The sequence below is a fragment of the Pterocles gutturalis genome, unplaced genomic scaffold (genome assembly GCF_000699245.1).
Source record: "Pterocles gutturalis isolate BGI_N339 unplaced genomic scaffold, ASM69924v1 scaffold43933, whole genome shotgun sequence".
Classification (NCBI taxonomy): domain Eukaryota; kingdom Metazoa; phylum Chordata; class Aves; order Pterocliformes; family Pteroclidae; genus Pterocles; species Pterocles gutturalis.
Genome location: NW_010122174.1, coordinates 1 through 11,366, shown reverse-complemented (window position 1 = coordinate 11,366; position 11,366 = coordinate 1). Strand labels below are relative to the sequence as shown.

The window sequence follows — 11,366 nt, the reverse complement described above, 5'->3', positions numbered from 1 at the left end:
CCCTACTCTCCCATAAACTGTTCAGGGTCTGTTTCTATAAGCGTTCTGCAGGTGTTACTCTCACTGATTTGAATAATGTCCTTTATGTAGAGAAGGTGCAGAATCAGACTGCTAGTACTGAATCTTGCTTTTGGTTTCACATTTGAACAACTGGTACAGGTATTCAGAGTTCCTGCAAATGCCTGAAGATGAAAAACCTCTCATAGACACAAAGAGAAAAAAATTGGACAAAATATAGAGAAAATGTCTTTTGCAGAAACAGTTGCTTCCCTAGGACTAGAGTTGCAGCTATTTGCTTTTGTGCCCTCAACGTGCGCCACATGATACCATACCATCACCAGCTTAAAGTGTTCTGCAGACACCACAGCAGGAGACTTTTCGAACATTCCAAATGCTACGTTGCTTTGCCCTCAATAGAAAGGGACTATTTTGATGGCATTAGGGGCCCCCAGTTGGTATGAAGAGAGAAGTAGGAAGTGTTTGTTACTATTTTAATCTCTATTGAAGATAACAGCTGAAGGACAGTGTTACTGTGCAACTGAGAAGCAAGAAAGACTTGAACAAGTGTTCGAAATTCTCAGTCAAACATAATACTTTGCAGGCCCCTTGCTCTAAATACTCCATTGCTTTGTCTTGTTGGTGCTGTATCATTTGACTCTTGCTTTTACAAATCTTGCAGTTAGCACCTAAACCCAACCATACACTTCAGCTGCGCTGCTGGCTGCAGAGGAAGCTCATCTTCTTGCAGATAGAGCACCTTACACCCCATCTCAGATTATCCATCTTCCCCTGTAAATTATGACTCTGCTTCAACCCTCTGCCAGCTCCCCCAGCCAGAGCCCAAACTGTAGCCATTGTCTCACCAGTCAAAGAAAGGTGAAATGGGAACCTCTTTAAAGACAGGAGTATTTCTGGGTGAGGTGTTTGCCCTCAAGTACAGTAAGTCTGTCCCTCGCCTTCTGCTTACAGTGGGGTGCAACGCTGCAGTCCTCATGTACAGAAATGCCATGTGAAGCCAGGGCACAGCAGTGTCACTGACAAAGTCTTGATGTCCAAGAGCAATTTTTCCAAAATGGATGTAGGATAAATTATGTGCACGTTTTACGAAATTTGGGCTAAAATAAGCACCTTGCTGTTATACAATACTGGGTGCCGTGAGAGTCCCTCAAGCCCAATATCAGATGCGTTGCTCTATGGCCCTCTGTCCTATAAAAACATGCAAACTAAGCAAAACATTCAGGCTGAAGTACTGGAGACCAAATTTTAGGAACAGCTTGAGAAGTGGGATGGGTAGCCATATTACAGTAGTTAATTTAATATGGCAACCTGACAGCTCTGTTGACCTCTCTTCAAATCTGGATTAAAGTTTTCTCCCACTGAAAATGAGTCCAGTAATTTCAGCCAAGCCTTAGTGGACATCTGTTCATACCACAGAGCCACTCTGAAATTCATTGCTGGAACAGCAGGAAAACTGTAGCATAGCACAAACTGCAGCAGAAGTGATACCCAGTTGAGGGGAGGAGGTTCAAACCGGGGCTGTCCCTCACCTATCCCTTTATGGGGGTCTGAGTGCAGAAAGCCAGGATGTCACCCTCTGTAATGGCTGTGTCCTGGTTTTAATGTCCAGAGGATTAAGGCCACACTTAACACCAAAGATGAGAACTTGTGTAACAATAACACAGGCAAATAGTACGATAGCTTTTTTCAGTAGCCCCTGATATTCTGGCTGTGCTTCTCTACACCTCAAAGATCTACCAGGAGAAGTATCCTTGTGAAAAGACTCACTTGGAGCATGTCAGAGTGCTGAAGAGAGTGAGCAAAGACGAAAACTTGAGTGAAGCACGAATGAGGATGATACATATTACTTGGCCAACAGAGAGAAGATGAAACAAACATGGGACAGAATTACATTTATAACAGGTTTTCCTGACATTTCTCTTCACTTCCGAGTACATTTCTGACATCTCAAGGCTCATCACTGCCATAGTGAAAATGCCACAGATTTTAATGAGACCCTCTTTAATTTTTCTAACTCCTGGGAAACATTTTTTTTATTCAGAGAAAATAAGAATCAAGATAATTTAAGAGAAAGAGAAATAACAGAAATCTTCATTGATGCTTTCAATATCCAGATTAGGGAAAAGACTGAAGACAATTTAAGTGACCTTTTAATGTTTTCATTGCACTTTAATTTAAACCTTGATTGCTATTGTGGACTCCTCATTGAAAGTATTTTAATCTAATCTAGTTAAATATAGTTTTAATCTATTGTTTAATAGATTAATAGATTGTTTTGCCTCAGTGTTCACTGGCAATGGCTCAAAACCCCACCACCCAAGTTGCAGAAGGCAAAGGCAGGGACTGGGAGAATGAAGAACTGCCCACTGTAGGAGAAGATCAAGTTCGAGACCATCTAAGGAACCTGAAGGTGCACAAGTCTATGGGACCTCATGAGATGCATCCGTGGGTCCTGAGGGAATGGGTGGATGAAGTTGCTAAGCCACTGTCCATCATATTTGAGAAGTTGTGGCAGTCTGGAAATTCCCACTGACTAGAAAAGGGGAAACATAACCCCTATTTTAAAAAGTGAAATAAGCAAGACCCAGGGAACTACAGGCTGGTCAGTCTCACCTCTGTGCCTGGAGCAGATCCTCCTGGAAAGTATGCTAAGGCATATGGAAAAGGAGGAGGCGATTTGTGAGAGCCAACATGGCTTCACTAAGGGCAAATTGTGCCTGAAAAGCTTGGTGGCCTTCTACAACAGGGTTACAGTGTTGGCAGATAAGGGAAGAATGACACCGTCTACCTGGACTTCTGCAAAGCCTTTGACACTGTCCCACTCGACATCCTTGTCTCTAAATTGGAGAAACATGGCTTTGACAGATGGACCACTCAGTGGATAAGGAACTGGCTGTATGGTCACACTCAAAGAGTTGCAGTCAACAGCTCAGTGTCCAAGTGGAGACCTGTGATGAGTGGCATTCCTCAGCGGTCGGTATTGGGACTGGCCTTGTTTAACATCTTTGTCAGAGACATGGACAGTGGGACTGAGTGCACTCTCGGCAAGTTTGCCGATGACATCAAGCTTTGTGGTGCGGTCAAAATGCTGGAGGGAAGGGATGCCATCCAGAGGGAACTTGACAGGTTTCAGAAGGGGGGCCCGTGTGAGCCTCATGAAGTTCAGCAAGGCCAAGTGCAAGGTCCTGCATCCAGGTTGAGGCAATCCGAAGCACAAATACAGGCTGGGCAGAGAATGGCTTGAGAGCAGCCCTGAGGAGAAGGACTTTGGGGTGTTGGTTGATGGGAAGCTCAACATGAGCTGGCAATGTGCACTTGCAGCCCAGAAAGCCAACTGTGTCCTGGGCTGCACCAAAAGAAGCATGACCAGTAGGTCGAAGGAGGTGGTTCTGCCCCTCTACTCTGCTATTGTGAGACCCCCCTGGAGTACTGCGTCCAGCTCTGGGGCCCACAACATAAGAAGGACATGGACCTGTTGGAGCAGGTCCAGAGGAGGGCCATGAAGATGGTCAGAGTGCTGGAGCACCTCCCATACAAGAACAGGCTGAAAGGTTTGGGGTTTTTCAGCCTAGAGAAGAGAAGGCTCCACGAAGACATATAAGCAGCCTTCCAGTACTTAAAGGAAGGCTACAAGAAAGCTGAAGAGGTATTTACTGCTAGGGTATGTAGTGATAGGACAATGGGTAATGCCTTTAAACTGAAAGAAGGTAGATTTAGATCAGATATAAGGAAGAATTTTTTTACTGTGAGGGTGGTGAGACACTGGCACAGGTTGCCCAAAGAAGCTGTGGATGCCTCATCCCTGGAGGTGTTCAAGGCCAGGCTGGATGAGGCTTTGAGCAACCTGGTCTGGTAGGAAGGTGTCCCTGCCCATGGCAGGACATCGAAACTAGATGATCTTTAAGGTCCCTTCCAACCCAAACCATTCTATGACTCTATGATTAATCTAAATGCATTGACTGTCTGAACAAACTCCAACCAAAACCAACAACCAATATCAGCAAAAAATAATTGTCTTGAAGAAATGACAATTCCTTCATTTGCTTATAAAGTCAGATGTTAACTGTACAGACTTAATAAAGTCAGGGATTTCTCAATTTCTAGGTCTATGTTGACCTTACAACTTTTTTTCTCATTCTAAGTAACCTGAGTACTTCTGATGACTCTCATTTTATGTGAAAGGTGAGAGGTTTATGTTCTCTGCCGGAAGGGCAGAGGCGTTCAAGAGAAAAAAAAAAAAAACCAGCATAAGAGTGGAGACAAGAAAAGAGCACAGCCAGCAATAGTAGAAGGACTATTACACAAATAATAGGCTTGTAAAGCCTGGCACTGTCTTGAGAATCGCGGCCAAGAACCACACATTATGCTGTACAGTACTGCTTCAATATGTGATCACATACAACACGTATTTAGAAAGCCATATTTAGTATATGATGTTCTTGATACTCCTTCTTATGTTTTTTTTTTCTTTTCCAGCAGCACTGCTGACAATCAGATTAGTAGCTGAGCCATCCAGATTTTCAACTTTGTTGATTTCTATGCAGCGCTAAAGTGCAAGGCTAATCTCCATCAGAGATGCACACAGTTAGAAGGAAGTCATACAGTATTTAAAGGACACACAGGCTCTGCAGGAAGATGAATTTTATCCTTGTGGACTGAAGTCAAATGTGGAAATCGATTGCTGAGTGTCTGCATCAAACCAAACCAAGCCAACTAATACAAAGCTCCCTCTAATCTGTGCATGTGCTAGGAGTTGTTATTTTCAAATTGAGTGTAATAATTCAAAAGGAGTCAGCAATCTGATCTATTTTTAAAACTTTAGGCTGACACACAATATACTAATTTATATCCTGCTTATGTATAAACATAAAATAATTATGATGATAAACAATCCTGATTCTCACTGATTTTAGGATTCTGTATAACAAAAGGTAAATGTGATTAAATACGATACTTGTCCTGATCCGGCAAATGCTTATGTGTGATGGCAAAAGAAACTGAATAAAAGGTCTGCAGGATGTGACTTTTGCTGTCACTAATTTCATCTATATTTTAATAGATATCCTTAGCATAATTCTTATGCAACAGAGAACAGATCAGTATTCTGAAATCCATGGAGATCCATATGAAACCTTCATACATGATGTCCCTACAGGGGAAACATTAGTATTAAATACATAAAATAAGAAACATAACTATTAGAAAATATAAAGTACTAACTATAGGGAAGTGGTACTTTTAAAAGAGGAGTCCTATAAAAGTGTCCAACAGCAATAGGTTAATATGTAAGAGAGATATATAGACTTTAAATTTAAATTCCCTTTAAATGCCAGTCAGATATACAGCTCTTAAAGGAAAAAGGTCATTGATAGTTTCTTTCTATAGGTACTCACCTGTGGGAGGGAAACTTCTCTTTCAGAACAGAAATAATTAAATTTTCCACAAAATGATCAGTTTCTGTCACAAGATCTGCTGCAGATGTCTTCGTGGACACTTGTTTTTCCTCTGTTAGAGCCTTCCTAATAATCTGAAGCAGAAGTTCACAAATCAGATTTGTTGGCCTGTGCACACTAAAATAACATATTTACTGAAAAATTATAGCGAATCCTGAAAACCAGCTGTAGGCCTAATTCTGCCTGAGTCTGTTCTAATTCTTCCAACTAAAAATCCTTCTGAGATAATGAGTCGTCTCTGGGAACACGGCATTTTGAATCACTCTGCAAGAACTTCTCTTGGCAGTTCAGAAAGGATTGATGCATGGGATACAAGTAATGGAATAAAAGGATGAGGGCAGTTGTAATGATTTAGAAAACTATGAAAAATATCTGTAAGATAAGAAAGAGCCTCGAGGCTGAGGAATTTCTCATAGAAATGTATTTTTCTTTTTTCTTTTTTTAATTTACAGGGCAAACACTCCACTGTTCTCTTACTTTAAAAAAAGCACACAATCAGGCTAACCCCATTGGTTTCTTTTTTTGCCAACAAAGACACAAAAAAGTTTATTTTTCTTGTGTATATGGGTTTTTGGAACTTCAAGTGCTGACCACCCACTAGTTCCCAAAGAATAGCTATATATTTAGCAAAAACAAAAATTCAGACTTTTCCTCAGATATGGAACCAGTGATCTAACCCTGGATTCTCTTCTGGAAAAGTCTTTATCTCCTTTTCTTGGTTTTACTGTTACAAACTCTGAACTAAACCACATCAAGTGCAAACATACATATGGAAAAACAGTTAATAAAAGCTTTTTCACTATTTTCCTATTTTCTTTCTGTTTTTTTCCACTCCTTCATTAAAAAGAAAAATAAGGGGGTAGGATGCAAAAGGAGATGACTTATTTTTTAACCAGTGAAAATGATAAACTATTTGAAATTAGGAAAAGCAAAATAAAGCAAAAACTAAGCCCCACTTATTTGTCTAGAATTACATTAACTAAAACCAGCGCAAACAAGACCAATATTCCTAGTTCCATCTAAAAGGTCTATATTTCAATTGTTTAACTAACTTGCTTTTGATTGAAGTATTTTAAAACCATTGAGAAATCCTTGATGACCACAGAAAACAGTTCTGCTGTATTATACATGGGAAAGGGAACCAGCAACTCCCAAATTTCGGTCTCAACTCTTGGGTTTCATGGTATGAAATACTGCATTTGAAGGTTGTGACGATTGTTCTGACAAGTTGATATTGCTGACTGTTGCATTCTTACAGAAGGTATCTGGACTAATGTTTCTGTTTCGTGAGCCGTAAAACATTAGTTATGCCTGTTTACTGGGCTTGTGTTAATACTTTTTGGTTTGAGGTCTTGCTAAAGTTCAATATTGTGTATCAAAATATTAAGCACACTTAATCTTTTTCTCCCCTCAATGCCCTACATGGTTTTAGCATGATAGTTTTACCATGGAAGCATAAAAGCGGAGCTCTAGGAAGGTCCTTGAGCTCCTCTTCGGTTCAAAGCAAAATCCAGAACACTCCAGTCACCTCAGCTGCATATTCTAAAAATACTGCTATGCTGATACCTTTTATTTTAGTTGCTCTTCTTTACTTTTATATAGTCTATATATAAGTAAATGCCCTGCTTAGAACTGGGCTCAGAACTTCGCATAGTGAAATAGATAAGGAATACATGCCATTCAATAGAGAAGATTTCAATTTCTTGTTAGCAGTGCCATGCTCCTGACTCCTATTCAGTTTTGATACATAGTGGATTGAAGAGATTCTTGCAGCCATTTAAGCCAGTATGTGTCACTGCTCAGCAGGGCAGTGAGATCAAACCTGAGCCCTGCTGCAAAAAGAAGAGTGGAGGTGAAACTCTCTCCTGTGGATGTGCTCTGCAGTCAGTTGCTTTTCATGACGTGCTCTGGCACTTGAGCTCTCCTTTTTAATACAACCCTTCGCACCTCTCAGCATTGAATTTAATATTTTTCATTTCTGATCCTTTCTGTAGTTGTTCATGACCATTTTTAACAACGAGGGTGTGACTCTGATACGAAGTGGTGGCGGATGACCTTCTTGCCCATCTCCTCCTCTGCAGGTCCATGCTGTGGGGCTGTGACACACATTACCCAGCCCTATAATGGACTGCTACTTCCCACCTCTTGTGCAACTGATGGGTTGAAGGGAGAGCAGGACACAAGTCATGATGCTGTGCTGAGGCCACCAGCCACAAGTGGGTACCACATCTGTATTAGGTCACCCACGGTACCAGGTGATGCCACAGGATGGACAGGTCCCTGTTAATTCTCTGCCTCTAATTAAGGACTCATAGGCATTTGAACCAGCTTGTGCGGATACGCAATCCAAGCCAGAGTCCCACACTCCTTGCATCATTGATGAAACTGCTTTTATTCTTCACAAATTTATTAAACAGCTCAGAGTGGTCTAGAATTCAACTTATGTTGAATAATCCCTAAAACTCATGTGCCTACAAAAAGCGTTAGAGCCTGCTGCCTCAGAGTACTTAAAGAGCAGAGGCCTTACGATAAGGTTTGTAGATACCTACTGCAATCGCCTGGTCTTCCCAGCTGGGCATGGATCTCGTAAGTTTCTCTCTAGGTAACAAGCAGCAGGTAAGTGAAAGACCAATGGAACTGCAGGTTGATGAAACAAAACCAGCTGATTGCTCCTTATCACTACTGTACAATGAAATTGGCAACCGAAATGCTGTATTTCACTAGGCTTTACCACTGTATTAGAGGTTGTCCCTAGGTTACAGAGATTTTACAGCAATGTCTAAGCAGCTGATTTTTGGGAGCATGGTTATTTAGAGCAGAGTCACTTTTAGGCCATGCTGCCCCTCCTCTAATAAAGCATTGGCTAGATCTTATCCTAGTAGCCTGCTTGGGAGCATTTAGGGGGTTATGCAAAGTGAGGGGTATTTACACCAGTACGTGCATGAAGACCACACCACAGAGGAAGACCCAGGTTGTCCCAGCTCCCTTCTTCATTTGCCAGGGAGCAGTGGAAATGGAGCTGCAAGGGCTCAGTGCAGTTGTGGTCCTGGACTCTTCCTTCCCCAATGCCTTTGTGACACGAAGTCATACAAAGGAGAATGGAAGGCTAAGGTGCCTTCTCCCCTAGTACCTGTCAGGAGAGCCACCTACAGTGAGGTGCTCATGTTAGATATTTCGTCTCATTGTACTGCTTGCACTCACCACACACTTTTGGGACCTGAAAGATGGATTTACTTGCTTGCAGTATTGTCCTGAAATATTTGCTCACAGGTAAAATCAAACTTCTAGAGAAAAAGCATAACTACCTGCAAATAATTTAGGAAATATCAATCTGGTTTGCTAAAAAATCTGTCCCATGTTCCATAGAAAACAGCCTAACAATATCGCCTGGGAACAAATACAGGGGAAAAAAATCTCAGTTTTTTAGAATGTCAGTGGAAATTTTGCCCCTTTAAAGTGGGATTCTGCTAGGTCTCTTATGCCTCACAAAATTATTTTCTGGGGGAAAAAAAGAGAAGAAAAAAGAAAAAAGTTGTTTGTGTGGACTTCAACACACGAGCTTCTAGTCTCAGTTTCTTACCCTTGTTTTCACCTGGCTGCACATCTACTCATTTTGGTGAAGTTTCTTCAACTGTAATTGCAGAGAACTGTGCAAATACTACTCAGTGCTCTCAGTAGCATCAAAGACGCAGAGACTAGTTGTGCCTGCTTTTCCTTAGCAAAAAGTCATATTGAGCCAACAGGCGTACTCTGATGAACATAGCAAGCAGACTTTATTCACAGAAAAAGCAGAAGAGAGGTTTGAAAAAGCGCAGTTATATGTGGCCTTGTAGAGTGAACTAGACATAATTTTAATGCAGGTCAATTACAGAGATTACGAAACCATGGCCATTACCATTATGAAATAGCCATATATATTACAGGGAAGCCTGTGATATTTTGTAAAAATAAGGGAACTAAGTAACAGGATGGGCAAGAGAGGCAATGATTTTAACCTGGGAACAGAAGTTACTCCAGCAACATCACTTCTGACATGTATTCAAGCAATCATTTCTTTATCACCCTTTTAAGTTTAGAATAAACTATTGCAGAGCATAGATGCCCATCTGTTGGAAAGAAGATACTATTTACTTATACTCACAAAACATGATCTAATATAAACCAAACAGTTGTGTAAGTGAAAAGGGGAGACCAGGAAACTGTATTGTTAACTTTTCCTAGAAATCCAAAATCTTGACTTGCATGCCTGTCTTCAGGTTGGCCTCTGCGCCAAGACTCTTGTAGACGCTTCCTAATGATTCTAAGCCTTACTAACCTGCCATGGTCCTGAGAAATGGAGAGACTTAAAAGAAAGGCTGAAGTGGCAAAATTTCATGGAGGGACGGAGACAGGACTCAAATCTGGGGAGAAAAAGAGTGCAAGCAGATTTCTGGAGATGGAGGTGAAGGTGGAAAGGCAGAAGAAAAAGATGAACTTGACCAGTGGAACTGACTATTTTTGGTGACCAAAATAAAACTCAATTTTATCAGTAAATTTTCAACAAAAATCCAGTCTTAACAAACCAATGTTACACTGCATTTTGTGTCCTTATCTCTAGCTTCTTTTGGGAATAGCTGGAAGTGGATTGACATCTAAATAAAAGACACAGTCCTATCTGTACCTTTTATTCCACAAGGATCTCTGATGGTTTTCATAACTAAAAACATTCCTTAACATTACAAAGTTAATAAAAACTCTACCCAGTTCCAAAGTCCTACTTAAACAACATCCTTGACTGGTTTAAATTTGTCCTGCCAAGGAATTGGCCATTTCCTGCCAGTTGTAAGGTAGTTGTGAAAAACTGCGACCTAAAAAGATGCAAGGATTAATCTTCTGGAATGTTTATTTCTTCCAGGAAAAGGTGCTCAGTTGTGATCTTTTGGACCATTAAAATGCCTGAAGACAGTTACAGCTGTCTTTACAAATTGATATTTTGAGAAATAAGGTGTGGAGGCTTGAGCAAGTCAAGAGAGTCTCTCTTGTGAAATGGCTGGCAGAAAGCATATGCTGGCGAAACTCCCGTTTGGAGATTCTGAGAGAGCATGACCTGCCATCCTGATTTGGATTATCCATCTATTCCTTGTATTATTGAAAAAAGCATCCTTTCCTCTGGCATTCTGATCATCTTTGTCTGCCTTCCATTAAGGAGACTATGTTTAATAACACATAAAAGTTACAGGTCCTGGACTCCACATAGAAATGGACTCTCCTTAAATTTGTACCTTAAATACAGGTACAACTACTGTTTCAAAATACAGCAGAATGGAAGTAGAAGAAAAACACATGTTGCTGAGGTTTGTGTTTTACCCAATTTCTCATCTGAACAATCTGCTGATTCCACTTCTTGGCTCTGTTGGAGTCGGTGGAAGTTTTGCTGTTGCACACAGCGGGGCCAGGATGTCTCCTGAGATGACTAACCTTCTGCTGTGTTGAAACACAGATCTTAAATAAACTACTGTAGATCTTCACAGCACCACTGCTGATTTATCCCTAGCAAGCGAATTTCAGTCTCTTTGAAGACACAAGCATATAAAGAAGAAGACAAAACCTCTTGGACACGACTATTTTTCTCTGCACAAACTGCTCAAAACCAAATGCTGGTACTGTGATGTGTAAATACACAATATTCTGGATAAATGCGTCGCAGCATAAACCCTCAGTTGTACACAAATCCAACCTTAGCTCCACAGCACGCCCCGAAACATGATGTTAGCAAAATAAACGCGGGGTGTATCATTGAAAAAGTTACTAAATTGCCTTCATGCTGAGAAATCTTTCCGCCTTATTTTTTTTTTAATTAAATAAAACGCTCCCAGTGACAAAATAAACCCGCTCTCACCCCAAGCGCCGCCTCGT

The 11,366-nt window shown here is 40.9% G+C and overlaps 1 protein-coding gene across 1 annotated transcript in view; it reads right to left on the bottom strand.

The window, feature by feature from the left end:
* The window catches only part of IMPA2 (inositol(myo)-1(or 4)-monophosphatase 2), a 17,489-nt gene extending 9,931 nt beyond the window's left edge, over nt 1-7,558 (bottom strand). Inside the window, exons 1-2 of the mRNA XM_010077446.1 lie at nt 7,419-7,558; nt 5,412-5,588 (exon numbers count right to left, since the gene is read on the bottom strand). Of these exons, the coding sequence (XP_010075748.1) occupies nt 5,412-5,588; nt 7,419-7,558 (317 nt within the window). The remainder of the gene's footprint in view (nt 1-5,411; nt 5,589-7,418) is intronic.
* Nucleotides 7,559-11,366: the final 3,808 nt, after the last annotated feature.